Source organism: Danio aesculapii, chromosome 5, assembly GCF_903798145.1.
Source record: "Danio aesculapii chromosome 5, fDanAes4.1, whole genome shotgun sequence".
Lineage (NCBI taxonomy): Eukaryota > Metazoa > Chordata > Actinopteri > Cypriniformes > Danionidae > Danio > Danio aesculapii.
In genome coordinates, this window is record NC_079439.1 from 24,183,987 (window position 1) to 24,204,710 (window position 20,724).

Here is a 20,724-nt window from a genome sequence, read left to right on the forward strand (position 1 = left end):
TACAATGCACAGTAAATTATAAGCCCAATCATAATTACATTCAGAAATCTCTGATATACAACAACACAAGATCTATTATGTCTGCATATATCCCTCCTTTTATCACAACCTGAAGCTATGGTGGGTGTATTTTAACGTTAATTCGATATATGCTTATTACATAATTGTGTTATGTAAGATATGGTTTATAAATATTACATAACATATGTATATGATACATTGATTGGAGAATGGCACAGATCATGCGTTTATCCCACAGACGCGTGGCCGGTGGTGTTTAGGATTGTGTTAAACATGAGAGAAGTCATTTATTGCGATACAGCTGTGCTACTGGTTTCTACACATAACCCTCCTGTCACACCATTGCAAAATGTCCGCCTGTGGAAATGGTGAGCTCACCTGTGGCCTGTCGGCGCGCCCCTGGCGGTGGCGAGTGGCTCTGCAGAGCACTGTCGCGCGCTCGCCGCGCGGGGGCGCTCAAACAAAGCAGCACGAGCGGCGGCTGCAGGCCGAAACGCTGAGAGCAAATACAACACAGGCCGCTCTTAGCAAGCAGAGCCCAGCGAACCTCCACCCACCGCCCGGACCGGGCCATGGCGGCGGAACCGTGCTCGCAAATTGAAGCCGGTGGGTAGCACTCTGGTGTTTATACAGCGTCTTTATCGTTAGGAAAACTTTGAAGACTGTTTTAGCATTAGCCTGCAAGGCTAAGCTAGGCTAAGCTAAAGCTAATGAGTGCTGTTGTTGTGTTTCTCTCTCTGTAGAACTTTACTACCTGATCGCCAGATTCCTGCAGTCTGGACCATGTCAGAAATCCGCTCAGGTGAGGCTGAAAGTGGCGCGTGAGTGTCAGTGTGTAGCGGTGAGTGTGTGTTACGGTTTGTGTAACCGTGTGTGTGTGTTTCTGCAGATGCTGCTGCAGGAGCTGCACGAATATGAGGTGTGTTTCAGCCCCCTTTTCCCATTCAATCCCGTTATATCTCTCTCATATCCCAACATCAGCATCTCCTCTTCGTCCCAGCACGGCTGCGTGCCCTAATCCCGCTTGTAATGTGTTTTCCCCCCGCTGTGTGTGTGCAGATCATCCCGAAGCGCTGGAGTTGGGACGGAGAGCAGTTTAAGCGCAGCTTCGACGACTGGGTGAGATTAAATAAACTATCTCACACATACACGCACGTGAAGTTCAGCTGTAAACTCTCACAGGTGCTTGGCTCACTTACATTAGTGTATAAATCTGAAAAGCGCTTAATTGAGAGTACGGTCGCAGTGGTGAAAAAATATATATTTGATATACACGAGCCTGTATTATAGTGTGGGAAAGTTTTCATTTTAGGAATTGAAATTAAAGGTATTTGTTTTGAAACCAAAGGCTTTGTGCGTGCCGGCTGGGGGCGTTCCGGCAAGAGCAAATGTAGCGAGATCTGGTTGGTGGGTTGCTGTGTCAACTAAAGGCGGTAGCCAATCAAACCTCAGTTGCTACTGAGAGCCCTGGATAATTAGCGGAGAAGGTTTCTGATTGGCTGACGCTTGTCCGTTGATAAAAAAGGATAGTCTTTTGGGAATGGTTTTAGGGAAAGGGTTATGTTGGTGAAATGCTGCAGAATTCCCTCAGCTTTGAAATGAACAATACAACATATTTGTAGCCATAATAACACATAAGCTGTTGCTTTTTTATCCCAACACTCAATCCATCTATTCTCTCTCTGTGTATGTTGTAGGTGTTGTTAAATCAGCACATACCTGCGGATTACTTGTTGCGTGTGTGTAAGCAAGTCGGCCCACTGATAGATAAACACATTCCTCCCAGTGTTCCTGGAGTCCACAGTTTACTGGGCACCGGACAGCAGTCATTACTACGGACAGCAAAGAGTAAGACACTCACTAAAAAACACAAAGTGTGAAAAGAAAAATGTTGCAGTTATTACTGTGTAATAACTCTTTCTAAAGCAGTTCAACCTCCTGTGCTGTTTCTCAGGTTCCTCTCATACAGTATGGAGTGGTTCTGCAGTAGCTGCCCTGCACAGGGGACGACCCCCAGAACCACCGATCAGCTGTGCCAAATCACCAAATATAGGTGAGTCCTCGTCTCCCGTCGCTGGGGTTTTCATGTTCACTTTCAGAAATCACTGGTGGATTTGTGCATTGAGAGGAACAATTCTCAAATGTGTGTTTTTGATTGCTTGAGTTTTTTCAATCTTGTTTTGTGTTTACTTTCTGGTGAAAATGGCAGATTTATCCCTGGTGGTGTTTGCAAAAATTCTTAAATTAACTCTACTCAAGCTTTACTCATCCGAAATCAACACAAAACCACATTTTGAGTGTAATATTGTGCCTCATATCTCTAAATCAGCAGCCAGGTTATAGAAGCTCTCCTGAAGGTTTTTCCTAATTAATGATGCTTTGTGCTCAGCTCTAATTAACAGTACATTTACATTACATTTAGTCATTTAGCAGACGCTTGATGAAATAATAGAAAATATGTAGGAGAAAAATGGCGGACATGTTTTGTAATAGGATGCCCCTATTCACTTACTTATTTTTTATTTTATTGTGCAGTTTTTGCATATGTGCGTATTTGTGTCTATATTGATACTTGTGTATATGTACAGTAGGTATATATTGTTTATATTTATTTATATTTTCTTTGCTATTTTTGTTCTTTTGTAATCTGTTGACTACTGCATATGAATGCATGAGAACATTTATACTTTAAGTGTGTATGTTTTATGGCTAAACAATATATCATGTGAGCATCGATATCGCATTGTGCACAATATTTAAATTCATTCGATTATTTATTAAAGATTAAAAGATAAAGATATTATTAAGCCTTGTATATTATCTATGCAATAATGACCATGTTACTTAACATTTGATAGTTCTATTTCTGCACTTGAATACTGTTTGACTCCCCAGCAAACAGTTTATTTAACTTTTATTTTTGCTATGTTGTTGTTTATATGCTTTTAAATGTATTATATTTCATGCAGATGTACAGCATAGAAGACTTCATCATCCCAGTCAATCTAAATGAATGAAATCTTTCCAAATAAAGCTATTCTAATCATATGGTGAAATTAAATTCATGTCGCAACAAAACAAAATATCAGATTTTTCCAATATTGTGCAGCCCTAGTATGTTTTTTTATGAAGAATTAATAGCAATAATAATAAAAAAAGAATGCTGTAGAGCATGATTGCTGCATCTGAGATATTTCATACTCTTAAATGTAGTTTTGACTGTAGGTGCATTCCAAATTGCATATATATGCACTATTCTTTGTCATATTGTAGTATAAATAGTGCAGTTTGTGTATTCACGCTGTAAATTAAAAAAAAAAAGTGCACTTTAAATTACCCAGATGATGTTACTTTTCAACCGATAAAAATGTTGGACAGTCGCAACTTTGCTTACTATGGCATTGGGGTTTGATTACTGTATTTATTTTGTATTGTTTAAGCAAAATTGTGCTAAAGGTGAATGCAGTTATAACATATGACAGAAATAATTTGGTGGTAGTTGTTTTTTTCACTAATTTGGCAACGGTAAACATTAACTGGGAATTGCTTTGAATTTTCATTTAGTAAAAAAAAAAAACTGTTTCATTTGGGATGACGCTAAACTCATACATTACATGGTTAAGTAGTGTTTAAGTGTATAGTGTGTTAATGCTGTTGATTATAACAGTGTTAATCTCTCTGTATAGTGTCAATCATGGGTGCTCGCCAAAAAACAGGAGTGGCTCGATTTGGCCATGCCTTCCCCTCCTGCGCCTATCAGCACATGAAGATGCATCGAAGGATTCTGGGGCATCTCTCATCAGTATACTGTGTGGCATTTGACCGCACTGGACGACGCATTTTCACGGTAAAGAGTGTGTAGCATGTTGACGATCAACATATGGCTTCTAATAATGCACAAACTGTTGCTGATGTGGATATAGTGAATTGAAATGACTGTTCCTGAACCAGTTTAATATGCAGATACTATTTTAACAGCCACAATTACAGTTTCTCTAAAAGTTTAAACACTCTATGATGTTTTTCACACCAGAAACACTGGTCTCGCTTGTTATGAGTGGTTTTTGTATTTATTCATGGGTGCTATTGTAATCAAGGCATGTGCGCATGTTTCTGTCAGGGTTCGGATGACTGTCTAGTGAAGATCTGGGCGACGGATAATGGTCGTCTGCTAGCCACGCTGCGCGGACATGCAGCAGAGATTTCAGACATGACTGTGAATTTTGAAAACACACTCCTTGCTTCTGCCAGTTGTGACAAGATTGTCCGCGTGTGGTGCCTGCGTACATGTGCACCTGTGGCTGTGTTACAGGGACACACTGCTTCAATCACTTCCATACAGGTATGAGAACACGAGTTTGTTTATACAGTCACTGTGAAAATGAATCCTGTTGTTTTACACACCAGCAGTGTAAATCTGGGGTACCTCATGTTTTTGGTTGGTTCCAAATAAATCCACACACAAATTCTCTGAATTTGGCTCACTTATGAGTTGTATTTCCCTTCACTTCAACAGTTGGCATAAATTGAGATGAATTTGTTTGTGTGCAGTTTTCTCCATCAGCATTGGGTTCCTCTCGGTTTCTGGCCACCACTGGAGCTGATGGCATGGTGTGTTTTTGGCAGTGGCACTCATTCAGCATGAAGTTTGTGTAAGTGTTACTTGTACATTTTTATTTAAATATTTTGTCACTATTTACCTTGTTTCACCTTGTATCCACATTATTAGCTGGCAATTTAAGGGAACCATACCTTAATTTTAATTGAAGTTAGTCTCTCATGTGATCATTTATGTCTCATTTCCACTGAGCAGTAGACTATGCATTTATCTCAGTTTCCTCTGTCAAAATACCACTTTTGTTGGGACCCCATCATAAGGGTACCTAGCACAACAGTATGGTACCAAAAGAGTGAAGCTTGACAGACTGCTAAACACCACTTGTTTACAGAGAATCATCACCAGCAATGTTTCTGGTGTTGCTGTTAACTATTTAGCAACATTTTCCATCACTTTTGGAGATGCATCAAGTGTGACCCACTAATACTATTGCTCATGAGTACTATTGAATGAATGAACCCATGCTAATCAGCTTGTGTACAAGCAGGAAAGCACATAAATGAAAATATGTGGAAGGGAAGAAAGATTTTTGACTGTAATCTGTGTTTTGGTACACTTCAGCAAAGGAATACGTTGCTTTGGTGCGCTTTCTCACAACACATTACACAACAGTCATGTTCAGCCAGTAGGAGGAGAGTCTTTTGTAGCTGTTCAAAGGATGCAGCACACTGAGTCAATCTGACCTAATGTGTTTTTGACTGCATCTGGAGATGAAACAAGTGGACAAAGACCATGCTGTACTTGGTATTATCCTACTGTGAAAGGATTGATGAAAATGCATCTTAATACTACATATAAAGACAGGACCTCTGAGTAAATCTTCAGTGTGTTTGTGTTTGCAGAGATAGGCCTGTGAAGTTTATGGAACGCTCTCGTCCTGGAGTTCAGATATCCTGCAGCTCCTTCAGCTCTGGTTTGTTTACTCTCTAATCAACATCTGAACACTCAAAGTTCTGAGTCAAATGTTTTCTCATTAATTTCTGAAAAAAACGTAGCTCTAATATTGTTTCCTTTGACTTCAGGGGGATTGTTTCTGGCCACTGGAGGAACAGATCACATGATCAGGGTTTACTACCTCGGCACAGAAATGCCTGTGAAGTTTTCTGATCTGGACTCCCACACGGTGAGAGTAAAATATAGAAGCCACTAGACAGAGAAAGGAGAACTTTACCATGGCTGCCACAGGAGCAATGATGTTACACAGCACTGTTACCTCGATACCCAATAGTCATGGGTCGTTCTTGAACGATTCGTTTATTTTGAACAAATCTTTTATATGACTCGAGTCCTCATAGGGAGTGAAACGTTCATATGCACACACGCACATTTGTGCAGAAGGAGTAGAAGATTAGTTCCTTTTTTGAGTCTTCTATCGTTGAGTCCTTTGTTCATCACGTGAAAGACAGAAGCCAGTCATATGCATTTAGAGCCGGAAAAAGATTTAATTCGTTCATTTCTCGAGCCAGCAGGTTTACGTCATCTCTCTTTACGTGTTGTCATGTGATGAACGAACAACTCAAAAAACAGAAAACCCCAAAAGGTGAACTAATCATGGCTCGTTTCAGCTGTGTACATTGGTTAAGCTTATATGGGACTGTCAGTGTGACTTGAACGAACCACTCAAATTTGAAGACCTGTTAGAAGAGGTGAGCTGACATAATCATAGACAAATGACCAGGCAAACAATAAAGAATTATTTTCTCTTTCTTATAGCATTCTAGTTATGACTTGTTTGTAGTGTGATCAACATTTGGTGCAGTTGTAGACAAGTTAGGAAGCAACTCGTAACATTTTAAGAAGATTATGGCAAATTGAGCAAAATAACTTGAAAAAAGATTCGTTCATCTTAATGAACCACACTCAAATGTCAGAGTCAGTAAAATGATCCAAACTTCCCATCACTAATACCCAGCTGGGGACTATTTTCAGGTGCTGCATAATATAATTGTGCCTGCTGCAGCCATGGTACAGCAACAACGTTTCTTGATTAGTACATTGGATTGAGTATAATTCCTAGCCATATCAACCTAGAAAATAGCAACTTTTCATTTCCCATTGGTGTTCGTACAAAATGAGTACAGAAGAGTCAAGCTTTAATTAGGAAAATTAACAAAACACTTTGGTCACTTTCGTCGGCACCAATAGCCTAGTGGTAATGTGTGCTGACATATAGCACTGATGTGCTCACGGCGACCCGAGTTCGATTCCCGGCTCGAGGTCCTTTGCCGATCTTTCCCCTCTCTCTGCTCCCAATGCTTTCCTGTCTGAAATCTCCACTGTCTTATCATAATAAAGGTGAAAAACCCCTAAAAAATTATTCAAAAAAAAAAAAAAACAAATAAACACTTTAGTCACTTTTGAGCAAGATGCTAATGGTCTTATCCGATTCACTGATCTATGACAAGCTAAGCTAAAAGTGCTCCTGATAGACCCAGAGATCGGCCTATTTCCAAAAAAGTTGGAGTGTTTCTTTAAGTGTCCTGACTTGTTTAAATTTTCATTTTGATGAAGTATACTTTTTTGTTTTACAGGACAAAGTTGTAGCTATTCAGTTCTGCAATAACACTGACAGGTACATTTCTGAATTAATATTATCATTATCTTTAGAGTTAGGCTTCCTTTTGTGCTTGATTATTGGGATGTGTATCATTACTGCTTGTGTGTTTGCTGCCTCCAGTCTCAGGTTTGTGAGTGGTAGTCGGGATGGTACGGCGCGGATATGGCACTATCAACAGCAGGAATGGAAGAGCACTGTACTGGACATGACCACCAGATTACCAGGGTCAGTCTATGCTAATAGGTTAATTGTGAGATCAGCACAGTTTAATCTAATTTTGTTACCATCACTTGTAGTTGTGTATTGTGTTTTTTTTTTTATATCCGTGTTGACATATGTGTTCACAGGAGTGCTGTGATATCAGGCGATGATAAATCCACTAAGTTGGTGGTGACCATGGTCGCGTGGGATCGTTGCGACCGTTCCATCATCACCGCCGTTTCAAACTGCCTCCTCAAAGTCTGGAACTCAACAAATGGCCAATTACTACATGTGCTGTCGGTACGTGTGTGTGTGATTCAGAATGCTGTCTGTTCCTGTGCATTTGTATTTCTGAGGGAGAGCTTTTCCTGTGTTGCTGCCCATTATGTGTAATTCATCGATAGAGTTGTTTGTCTGTCTGCAGGGTCACGATGATGAGGTGTTTGTCTTGGAAGCACACCCCTTTGATTCACGGATTTTGCTATCAGCTGGTCATGATGGTAACATCTACGTGTGGGACCTTAGCAAAGGCCAGAAGATTAGAAACTTTTTCAATATGGTGAGATTGTTTGACAAATCTGTGGTTTTATTTTAAAAGTCCCTCATTTTAAGTAGTTGTGGATTAGACTATTCAGAGGAACAGGTCTTGTGAGATTTAGTTTTTTCAAGAAATGAATATATTCAGTAAGGAGCATACAATTTATATTAATGGTAGTAACAAAGAATGTTACAGAAATAGTTTCTATATCTAATAATCTGCCGTTTTCCTAAGAAAATTAACCAGGGGGCTGTTTCATAAAAGTCGTTTAGAAAAGCAGGGATTAAAGTAAAAAAAACTGACTTCAATGAGCCAAACTAAACATCCTCTCTTAAATTGGTTCCATAACAGCAAGTTGAAGATCATTTGATCTAACTAATCTTAGTTCAGTTTAAATAATCTAAAGTTTAAATGACTAAAATAAACTGCTCATGCACGTTACTGTCGTGAAACCTTAAAGGTCAAGCATAGATGCATCTATTATGTTGTGTGCCACCATGGAAACTACGAGAACTGAAAGAGCTCTGAAATGAGACGGCCATGTTCACAGCAAGTGAGTCGCATGTGTTTTTAGATTTGTACATTTGTATTTAAACATAATAATCAAAAACTAAAGCTTGCAACAAAGCAAAAGAGAATACCGACAGGAACTTGCAGATAGTCTCAATAGACTACATATGTAGCAATATATTTTAAAATATAGGCCATTATTTGGGCCTAATAACGTTGGGTTAAATATTTGTTACAATACAGTGAAATTGTGCTTGAGAGAGAATATGTGCTTACTGCCAATTTTCGCAAGAAAAGGTTTTAATGCGTTGCAGACTAACTGTAACAAACAAAATGTGCTTAATGTCAGCACATTAAGTTTAAAATAATGGCAACAAAGAGCTGTGCACTCACAAGCAGCGGGATTTTTTTATTTGCTCCCGAAACCGCTGCAAAGTGCTGCTTTCCCTTTGACAAGTGTGTTTCCCGCACCTCATGGGAAAATATCTTTATACTAAAGTGAGGCTTCTGCTCGGCCCAATCAGTCTCCTGATTATTCCAGTCAGGGTTTGATGCTTTTTTGATTTCTTTATAAAAATGTAGCCTACTTCTTTATATCAGTCAGTGCTTTCTTAATATTTTTTTATTTATAAATTTTTTGTAATTCTCATATATATTATAATTCTCATAAATATCTATATATATATAGTCATAAGTGCACCCCTCACAGAACTCTCTTTTAAATTAATATCTTCTACAGGATGCTTTATAATATATGTCTGTATATACATTAGATTATTTAGTACCAAAACGAAATTTGGAACTAATCGGAAATAAAAACTGAAAATCACAGTCCAAAAATGAGTACAGCCAAATTAATATTTTGAGGGAAAGTATTAAATACAATATTAATAAATGGGAAAAAAAATCAACATTAACATTAAAACAATATAAAAATTTAGTTGAAATGTTGTAGTTTGTATTTGTTTAGTTTGGAATAACTTGTTTGACTTTAAATAAATTTATCGTTCTATTCTAAAAGACGTTGGTGTATATATATTTACTATTAAGTGACTATAATGTTTTAATCATTATTAAGAGGTTAAGTGAATTAAAATGGCATCAAATTATGGCAGGTGAATGTTAACATTACTTTGATTAAGCCTGAACTTAATATTCAGCCTGAGAATTAACCTGCCCTGGACCAGGCTAGCTTCCCAGCATAAGTTGCCAGAGTAACTGAGTTTGAACTATCGTAAATTTGATTTATGAAACTGAATCCGCCATTAATAAACCTGACTTACCAAAATAAGCCTGGCTTTTTCTCTAAGCTTGGTTTATGGAACAGCCAACAGGACAGTTTTTTTTTTTAACATTTAAAATCTTTATTTATTTACTAAACACTGGAACAATTGCGTTTTAAAATTCTGCAACTAAAATGAATTAAAATATAAAACCAGAAATTTAAATTATTTAAATTTATTTAAATTATTATAGGACTTCACAACATTTGCTTTTAACTATATATTTTTCATCAAATAAAAAATAAATGCAGACATCTTTGAAGAACAAGAAATAATCTTTCAGAGCCCATGTTTTTGCTCCGTCGTTTATGCTACAGTCTGGCTGTTAATCTAAGTCCTGCATTCATCTCCCTTTTCTTTTTCCTGTGCCAGATCGAGGGTCAGGGTCATGGTGCTGTGTTTGATTGTAAGTTTTCAGTGGATGGGCAGCACTTCGCCTGCACAGACTCGCATGGTCATCTTCTCATCTTCGGCTTTGGGTGCAGTCAGCCTTATGAAATGGTGAGTGTGTGTGTTTCAGATGTGTGGCATTAAGTGCAGTTGATTGAAACCACACATGTTCACATTCCAGCGCTTTGCTCTGCTTTCAGATTCCAGACCAAATGTTCTTCCACACGGATTTCCGGCCGTTGATCCGGGACTCCAATAACTTTGTTCTAGATGAGCAGACGCAGCAGGCACCGCATCTTATGCCTCCGCCTTTCCTGGTGGACGTGGATGGAAACCCCCACCCTCCTCGATGCCAGCGCCTGGTGCCGGGCAGAGAAAACTGCAAAGAGGAGCAGCTCGTGCCCCAGCTGGGATACATGGCTAATGGTAAAATGATCAGGCGCACATGACTAAAAACAAATAAAGCCTTCTGGTAGGCCTTCCTGCATTTTTAGTTTACATTTTGTATGTTAGGTATTGTTATTATTATCTTCTTTTTAATATTTAAATTTCTGGTACACATGGGCACAATAAAACAGAACCCAAATGCAAACAATGAGTAGGATTGTAGAAAATGAAAAAAGTTTCACAGCTTTTAAAAATCAGTAAGTTAACCTAAAGTTGTATTATCTTTGAGAACATACTTCTGTTTTGTTCAGGATTTATTCATGTGTTATCTTGTACTTGAATTATGCATATTGTTTATCCTAATAAGTTTAGTTGGTTGTGTCTTAAAGGGATAGTTCACCAAAAATGCATAGTTGCAAATCTTGAGTTTCTTTCTCCTGTTGAACACAAAAGAAGATATTTTGAAGAAAGCTGAAAATTGACAGCTGGGTCAGTTGGCGTTTCTGTGTGGAGTTTGCATGCTCTCTCTGTGTTGGTGTGGGTTTCCTCTGAGTGCTTTGGTTTCCCTCACAAGTCCAAGACATGCACTACCCTGAATTGGGTAAGCTAAATTGTCCGTAGTGTATGACTGTGAATGAGTGTGTATGGATGTTTCCCAGAGATGGGTTGCAGCTTGAAGGGCATCCGCTGCATAAAACATATGCTGGATGTGTTGGCGCTGTGGCGACCCCTGATTAATAAAGGGAGTAAGCCAAAAAGAAAATAAATGAATGAATGAAATCCATAGTAGGACAATCAAATACTCATAAGTCAATGGTTACAGGTTTCCAGCTTATTTTGTGTTCAAAAGAGGTAAGACACTCAAAACAAGTGAAGGGTGAGTAAACAATGACAGAATATTAATTTTTAAGTGAACTATCCCTTTTAATTAAATGTAAACAGGTAATATAATAATAATAATAAATTGCTTTTTTTTTTTTCTAAGTGCGTTCAATCTGAAAGTGACAGCAATCTAAGTAAACCTACTGCCGTCTACTTCATATTAAATGAGTTTAGTTTAATCCTGGCAAATTAACTAATTATAACTACATTACATACTTACGAAAATAATTGTTATTTTAAAGGGTCATGAAAGCCCCACCCCGTCTCAGCAGGGTGTTTTCACACCTAGTTTGAAAAAAGTAAGGAAAGTGGGTGAGCTTTATTTAGGTGGGAGTGTCGAGTGCCGAAAGAGGGAAGGGTTTGCATGAAAAGAGTTGTTTCAATAAGTGCACAACAGCTGATTTTTACACTGGCAACACAAACACAGATGCAGATAAACAGTGATTCGAAGAGCAGCATTTACAGCAGATCTGAGAGCTGTGTGGAAGTGGAGGATCTTTCAGTCCATAATATTGGAGTGATATTACTGTAAACTTAGTAACTAAATCATTTTGACTTATGTCTTTAAAAACTGAAAGAGAACTGCTGACGATACTAACTAGCTTTGCCATCTGAAGAAACATAACTAACACTGTCTCTACGGATTGGTAAGTATGTGATCAATCAACACCAACTAGAACTGCAACTTTAAAAAATATTAAACTTCAAAAAGAAGAGGAGTGTCAAATCCGCAAAAACAACCAATTAACAACCAATAGCTAAATATAGGTGTCCTAATAGTGTTTTTAACAACGTGGGACATATATATGACTGTCCACAGGTTTCATGATCCTTTAAAATGCAGTTGTATTACAATGTTTTTTGAGTGATGTTAACATTATTAAGAGTATACGTTTATTATAGTATTTAACATTTATATATGATGCTGACGGAATAAATTTCCATGTTGCCCTGTGTTTACCTTTAAAACGTACGGTTAGGATTAAATCCAAATGTGTTTTAATGGTGCCTCCCAGTACTAGACACAACAGATAAACAATTGTGCTTGTCATGTCTTGTGAAGCAGTCAAACACACCTTTTAAGCACAAATTTGTTTTCTGTTTTATGGTATGAAAGTGATAACTTCACTAGAGTTCAGGAAAGCTGCCTGTTCTTACTGTTAGATCATGTGTAGTCCTCTTTTTATTACAAGACTCATCTAGGGTTTAGTGTAAATGGATTTTTTGAGAGGGTATTTTTGTACTTTTTAGGTGATGGTGAAGTGGTTGAGCAGGTGATTGGCCAGCAAACAGCAGATGAGTCTCAGGAAGAAAGCCCATTGGACGACCTGATTCGGCAGCTCCAGCACCAGCAGGATGAGCAAGTCAACCAGGGAAATCCTGCAGGTGAGGAAAAACCCACAGTTGACATATTCTACAACATGTTTTATTATTGTAAAATTATTACACACTGAAAGGAAGAAATGAAAACAGTGTAATGGTTTCTGTACCTGCATGATTTTAAAGCTACAGTGAAGTCTCTTTTTTTTTTTTTATTCGATGTGTGACAATCTCAACTAAAACAGGAAGACAGGGTGGTACCACAGGGGGGTAGAAAACAGCCAATAGCATTCATTTTTATCTCATCTCTACCAGTGAGATTGGTTGAGCTCAAGCTAGGGCTGTGCAATTAATCAAATCCGATTTCGGTTTTGGCTTCTAACGATTATAAAAAAACATTAATCGAGATAAACGATTATTGCATCATATACCGCCCCCTTTCCAGCTCAGTTCCATGTGAACATTACAGCTTTAAAGCATGTACTGTAACGTTTGTAGCACGGGATATGCATCATTCATTGATGTACATTCGAATCATTCTTGTTTAAAAGCACGAACGAGACCACATGCTTCTGTGTGTGTGTGTGCGCTTAGCCTCGGAGACGAGCGGAGCACACACATCTAACACCATCTTAATGCGAGCGCTTTAATGGTCAAATACATGCACATTTGTGTCAGAGCGCGGTGTTTAGTAAATATTCATATTAACCCTCATTTGTGTAATAAACAAACAAGTTGAGAATCATAAGACATGTGAAAGAGAAACCATATCAGAGCCGCACTATTCTTAAAGGGACAGCGCAATATTCCTTCTGCTGCCTGTTTTATTATGAATCAAACAACAAATGGAGAAAATCTCTCACTGCTCTTGACTGAAGGACTTTTGTAGCTGAAGTTTTTTTCTTACATTGAAGATGCTTAAAGCACAGTTTGTTTCATATTTTTATTGTATTGTATTTATTTCCCTTTCCTTATGTACAGGGAGGAAAATAACTGGATTTATACAGTTTGAAGTCAGAATTATTAGCCCTCCTGAATTATTAGCGACCCTTTCCCCCTTTCCCCCCAATTTCTGTTTAATGCAAAGATTTATTTTCAACCCATATTTAAACATAACAGATTTAATAACTCATTTCTTATAACTGGTTTCTTTTATCTTTGCTACGATGTAAAGTATATTTTATTTTACTAGATATTTTTCAAGATACTAGTATTCAGCTTAAAGTGACATTCAAAGGCTTAATTAGTGTAATTAGGCAAGTCATTGTATACCAGTAGTTTCTTCTGCAGACAATCAAAAATATATATTGCTTAAAGGGGCTAATAATATTGACCTTAAAACAGGTCTCAAAATATTAAAAACGGCTTTTATTCTAGCCGAAATAAAACAAATAAGCCTTTCTCCAGAAGAAAAAATATTATAGGAAATGATGTGAAAAATTCCTCTGTTAAACATAATTTGGGAAATATTTATATATATATATATATATATATATATATATATATATATATATATATATATATATATATATATATATATATATATATATAAAATTCACAGGAGAGCGAATATAATTGACTTCAACTGATGATCGTTTTGAGTAATCGTGATTACAATTATGACCAAAATAATTGTGATCATGATTTTTCCCCATAATCGAGCAGCCCTAGCTCAAGCACATCAAATGAAAAGCAAATAAGAAGTGTCTTGAAGGGGTCGGACATGTCAATTACTACAAAGCAATTTGATTGGTCAAAAGATTTGATGAGAAACTGAAGTACGAGGTGAAATTGTTAATCCATTTAGGTGGACGTGACAAACTGCAAGCTTTGTGTTTCTATCTTTTTGCAAAATTTGTCACTGTTTTGGAGCACACTAGCTAATATACAGTCACCGGCCACTTTATTAGGAATACCTGTTCAACTGCTCGTTAACGCACATTTCTAATAAGCCAATCACATGGCAGCAACTCAATGCATTTAGACATGTAGACATGGTCAAGACGATCTGCTGCAGTTCAAACAGAGTGTCAGAATGGGGAAGAAAGGTGATTTAAGTCACTTTGAACATGGCATGGTTATTGGTGCCACACGGGCTGGTCAGAGTATTTCAGAAACTGCTGATCTACTGGGATTTTCATGCACAACCGTCTCTAGGGTTAACAAAGAATGGTCCAAAAAAGAGAAAACATCCAGTGAGTGGCAGTTCTGTGGGCACATATGCCTTGATGTCAGAGGAGAATGGGCAGACTGGTTCCAGCTGATAGAAAGGCAACAGTAACTTAAATAACCACTTGTTACAACCAAAGAAGATGCAGAAGAGCATCTCTGTACACACAACTCCTGCCAGCATGCCACTCCTGTCAGCTACGAACAGGAAATTGAAGCTACAAGTCGCTCAGACTCCCCAAAATTGGACAATAGAAGATTGGAAAAAACGTTGCCTGGTCTGATGAGTCTCGATTTCTGCTGTGACATTTGGATGGTAGGGTCAGAATTTGGCATCAACAGCATGAAAGCATAGCTCCATCCTGCCTTGTATCAATGGTTCAGGCTGGTGGTGGTGGTGTAATGGTGTGGGGGATATTTTCTTGGCACACTTTCTGATTACTAATTGAGCATCGTGTTAACACCACAGCCTACCTGAGTAATGTTGCTGACCATGTCCATCCCTTTATGACCACAGTGTACCCATCTTCTGATGGCTACTTCCAGCAGCATAATGCGCCATGTCATAAAGCGCGAATCATCTCAGACTGGTTTCTTGAACATGACAATGAGTTCACTGCATTGAAATGGCCTCCACAGTCACCAGTCCTTAATCCAATAGAGCACCTTTGGGATGTAGTGGAACAGGAGATTCGCATTATAAATGTGCAGCTGACAAATCTGCAGCAACTGCGTGATGCTGTCATGTCAATGTGGACCAAAATCTCTGAGGAATATTTCCAGTACCTTGTTGAAGCTATGCCATGAAGGATTAAGGCAGTTCTGAAGGCAAAAGGGGATCCAACCTGGTGCTAGTAAGGTGTACTTAATAGAGTGACCGGTGAGTGTATATCCTAAAGACTAATATACTGATACTAACATAAAAAGAATTTCACAGGTACTTTAAGGTACTTTTTGACACTGACCTCTGTTTAAGCTTAATGGTGACTTGTTTAAAAGCTGTTGGTTTAGAGGCTGTGACATTTAAAGCTGTTGCTCGGTAGGTGCTGAGGTGGCAGGTGGTCCTCTGTCACCCCCTAATGTCGGCCTGAGGCGTAGTGGACAAGTGGAGGGTGTACGGCAGATGCACAACAATGCCCCTCGCAGTCAGATGGCCACTGAGAGAGACCTGCTGGCCTGGAGTCGCAGAGTGGTAGTTAATGAAGTACAGGCTGGCATTTTCAGGTAGAAGCATGACAAGTTCATAGTTGGTAAATTAGAGTTGTTAAAATAATAGTTGTAAATTGTCTGCTTTATTAAACCAATCTTAAATACCCTTCTTTACAACATTAAGTGGTTTAAGGCCTGTACCATTTTACCATACTTAAAATTTTCCATTTAAATATCCTTCAGTGACTCAAAACTCTGTGCTCTCAAACACTGTCTTTTTACTTTGTGTATGTTTAGGGTGATGGAAGACTGTAGGCTTGCTAAAGGAGAGGTGGAACGCTCTTACTATATCATTGAGAAGAAGAGAAAATCTGTGCCCTCAGCAGGAGTGAGTATCATACACATCATATGCATGCACACAAAGATGCATCTCTCTTTTACCACCCACTCCTGCTGTTAAATAAACTCCTTATTGTCTGAAGCAAGTAGTTCTTAACCTCTTTGACATCAAGACCTCTTACTGTCCACAGAATATTTTCAAAGACACAATTACTTTTCATTTGTACTATCTACATGACTTCTACGCTTCTCACTATTTCCCTCTGTATCATCAGAGTCAGCCAGGTGACAACGTTCGCACGTTACGGAGACCACAGCGCAAGCTCAGCAAAAAAAAACATGCATATCAGACCCGCTCGACTCGAACCAGGAGGCGCAGTGGAAGTGTTCAGTCCTTTAACCGTAGTGAAGAAACCGAGGTCGAATCTGAAAGTGAAGCAGAGGTAAGATCAATCTTGCTCATCTAATAGAGACCACCAATATAGACATTTAATATTGTTCAAATCTTTATACTTCTAAAGTGGAAGCCCACCCCCCCTGCACATGACAAGGACAGGACAATTTTACTATATCAGACTTGGAAAAACTGAGATGTTTACACTCTAGCTCACTAGATTCCTTTTTATAAGACTTGGGATTCCTTTCTTGACTACATCAAAGGCCTGCCTATTACACCTGTTACTGGCAACCTGTAACATTTACCATTTTATTAGAAGGTTTTTTTTAATTATTTTTTTTTTTTTTTCCCATCTGTATCCAGTTATTTTCTGATGTCCTATACTTATGTATTTATTTGGTATTTATGTATGTATTATAGGTGGGCATAGATTAATTTTTTAAATCTAGAATAATCTCGTAATTAACCTAGATTAAAATGGATCATTTGAATTCTGCAGAAGGCATTCAGAATATGTGTGCTACCCAAATAATAAGTCTTTGAGAACGGGTTTCTTAAGCCAGGCGGCGCATTACACCAGGGCCTCATCTTCTGTTTCCAAAATGCATCACAAACTGCTTGAGAAACTGTTCTACTATGATAATTGGTGATAAATTATGTTTATTAATATTAATAAAAACTGTTTATTCAGTAAACATGAATTTTGAACTGCAGGCCTACATAAGCTCAAAAAGCGATTATTCATTTATTTATTTTTTATTTTTTTGATGACCTTAATCCGACTTAAGTCATAACTGAACTAAACAGAAATGGAATTAAGACATGTGGAATATGCATATATTAGCGGCATTATTAAAGTAAACATCGCAATCAAACTATTATCGTCATGTTGGACTTTTCGCCATATTTTTGACAATATCCACACGCAGACGGCAGTCAGTAAAGGACCGCATACACAACCACACATTGCGAAATGCGGAGGTTTTTTCTTTCCATTAAGCATGCGTTACTAAATTCCATAACTCTCTCACCAGTCCTTACTCCTTATTTGCGTCTAATACCCCAGTTTGTCACAGGGGCATGAATGAAAGTGAGTTAGAGTGAAACCACCGAACTGCAGTTAAAGTCAGGCATCCTGCTGATTTGATTCAGAAGGGCACTTTTTTTGTCAGACGGCTCACCGGTCAGGTATACACCTACGCTAAAATATCAAGGTGAAAGTCATCATAGCTTGCGTAGAATAGACCCAGTTCCCAACTTAACTTTGAGAATAGATTAACGCTGTTTTTTTTTTTTTAATCGCGTGATAAGACACTCGCATTAACGCAGCATGTTAACGCCGATAATGGCCCACCACTAGTATGTATATGTTTATTCATTTATTATGTTTTGTTAATTAAGTTAGAGAGAGGTTAGGGGATAGGATTAACAATAGATAATGTATTACTGTTTACCTCTTAACATTTAATTTGTATTGTCATACAAAAGACCAATAAAACCATTGAGATAAAAAAATCTGTATCAGTTTTGAAATGCATAATTAAATGTTTCTTTTTATTTTTTTAATGTTTGTGTACAGCAGGAGGAAGACCAGAATGAGAACAGTGATGGGACGTCTGAGGGGGAAACTCAGTGGGAGAATGACAGCAGCTCCAGGTTCAGTTTCAAAATAGTTAAAATATTTCACAAAATTATTACTGGTGATTAGGACAGGGTGTAATAGATTTAGCAATTAATAGTTAAGAAATGATTACGTCAGTATTTATTTTTCAAAGTTGTTTATAAATTTTTCAGTATAGGTTTTATATTTATAGAGGTTCAAATAATTTTTTGTGTAGAATAGGGCAGGGGGATGAATCTAAATGAAACTGACAATAAGATTTATTTTTCTAAAAATTTTGATTTCAGAGTAAATCATCAGTATAGCCAGAGCAAACTCTCAAAAACCTCCAAATTTGCCTCAAAGAACAAACTGGAAATTTCTAGAGCTGCTGAAGATTTAACTGCTTTCATTGATTCAACATGACTAATAAACACATGAAGCTTTTCTTTTCACAGAAGAGTTTTATTTCAAACTCTAAAGAAGTTATGAATTGAGTTTGAAGTAAAAACTTTATTAAATGTGGTATTTTCACATGCTTTCAGATGTAGCAGTAAAACAGAGCTGAAGTTCACTGGGAACCTGCGCAAACACCTGTCGTTATATTTGATCACATTCTCCACGCCAGATAAATAAGATTCAGCCTTGGACACCAGATCGTTTCAGGAAATATGAGGGTGCTTTCACATCTAGACTTTTGGTTCGGAACCTGGCTCGTTTCCCCAGTTAGCGCGGTTCGTTTGGCATATGTGAATCCAGCAACTGTGCTCGGATCCACACCAAAACAATCAGTCCAAGATCGCCTTAATGAGGTGTTCTCAGCTCAATTCAAACAAACTCTGAGTCTGGAGCAGATCAATTGTAGTGAGAAAGCAATACAATCTGAACCAGTGTATTATGGATATGTAATAGGCATATATATGGCTATATGAAGACAGAATTATGAGTAGGGCGGAATGTCATCATTCCTACTGGTAAATGTCCATTTCGTGTCAAATACGAAAGTGAAAGCATGCTGAATTATTACGAGAGATGTTTATCCATTAGGAAAATTTACCCAAATGCTGTCTTAGTTTATCTGTTTTTTCTCTCTATAATGTAAAGCCTATAATGCAAAAGCCAATGGCTATGAGAAAATCTTTCCTCTGATTTATATTTGGTGACTATGTCTGCTGGTGTCACCATTCAAAATTAAAGCGCAGCTTTTCGTTTATGTTTTATTGCTCATCGTCATAAATTAAAATAAGGACGCATGACAGCTGAGCATGACTCTGCAAAATAAAGCATGAAACTCTAACCAATGTGTGGAGAATTTACTCGTATGTGACTTGTTTTAGCTCTTTTGGTCCATTTAGAAACATTGTCATATGAAAACGAACCGGACCAAGAAGAAGAGCAACATTGTAACAATTTTAATCCCTGTTTCGGAAAAAAAGAATCGATCCACAGGTGTGAAAGCACCCTCAGTTTCTCCAGGTATCTGGACCACAAGTCAGCAGAGTTGCCAATACCCAAACCTGTTAACCAGTATTCAACTGAATTAACAGTCTACTATCAATATAGGAGTTGTCTTTGGAAGAAGCGAGAGAAGAGCAGAAGACGAAGTGATGATAATAACTGAGAAGGGTTTGAGTAATCTTAGTTGCATGTGTTCCGGTGTGCACTCATGCTTCGTCTGACCACGAAAAATCTGTGCTATTATACCACAAGCAACAGCAATGGAAAATGACTGCTTCACAACATTGTCCAGAGACAATACAGGCCTTGAAACTGAGACATTCTCTTATCTCTTACTCAAGAAAACAATTGCCACTTGAATCCACACAGTGTTAAGTTTCTAACAATATGGAATAATAAAAGAGCAATAATTATAGTAAAATAGTAATAATAAAATATGAAAACATAAATGACAAATAATAATAATAAAAATCAAATCATTAACTAAGGATCAATAAAATAATTATATAATGATTAATGATCATACAATTAAATAAAATAATTAAATAAAGAATAAATGAATATAAACATGCATTTTCTCCCCGTGTTGGCGTGGGTTTCCTCCGGGTGCTCCGGTTTCCCCCACTGTCCAAAGACATGTGCTATAGGTGAATTGAATAAGCTAAATTGGCCATAGTGCATGTGTGTGAATGCAAGAGTGTGTGGGTATTTCCCAGTGTTGGGTTGCAGCTGGAAGGGCATCCGCTGCGTAAAACATGTGCTGGATAAGTTGGAGGTTCATTCTGCTGTAGTGACCCCAGATTAATAAAGGGACTAAGCCGAAAAGAAAATGAATAAATAAATTAATATAAACAAATGAAAATAAAACACAACACAATTGAATGATTGCTTTCTTAAAGCACCAC

General features: G+C 37.8%; 1 protein-coding gene across 1 annotated transcript in view; it reads left to right on the plus strand.

Moving 5' to 3' along the window:
* The first annotated feature begins 485 nt into the window (after positions 1 to 485).
* LOC130229051 (bromodomain and WD repeat-containing protein 3-like) overlaps positions 486 to 20,724 on the plus strand; it is a 37,525-nt gene continuing 17,286 nt past the window's right edge. Inside the window, 22 exon segments of the mRNA XM_056457644.1 lie at positions 486 to 627; positions 765 to 823; positions 911 to 940; positions 1,081 to 1,140; positions 1,719 to 1,869; positions 1,976 to 2,074; positions 3,708 to 3,868; positions 4,142 to 4,363; positions 4,573 to 4,673; positions 5,482 to 5,552; positions 5,662 to 5,762; positions 7,171 to 7,211; positions 7,317 to 7,421; positions 7,544 to 7,697; positions 7,822 to 7,956; positions 10,101 to 10,229; positions 10,319 to 10,544; positions 12,639 to 12,773; positions 15,920 to 16,100; positions 16,323 to 16,413; positions 16,640 to 16,807; positions 18,341 to 18,417. Of these exon segments, the coding sequence (XP_056313619.1) occupies positions 594 to 627; positions 765 to 823; positions 911 to 940; positions 1,081 to 1,140; positions 1,719 to 1,869; positions 1,976 to 2,074; positions 3,708 to 3,868; positions 4,142 to 4,363; positions 4,573 to 4,673; positions 5,482 to 5,552; positions 5,662 to 5,762; positions 7,171 to 7,211; positions 7,317 to 7,421; positions 7,544 to 7,697; positions 7,822 to 7,956; positions 10,101 to 10,229; positions 10,319 to 10,544; positions 12,639 to 12,773; positions 15,920 to 16,100; positions 16,323 to 16,413; positions 16,640 to 16,807; positions 18,341 to 18,417 (2,531 nt within the window). The 5' untranslated portion in view covers positions 486 to 593.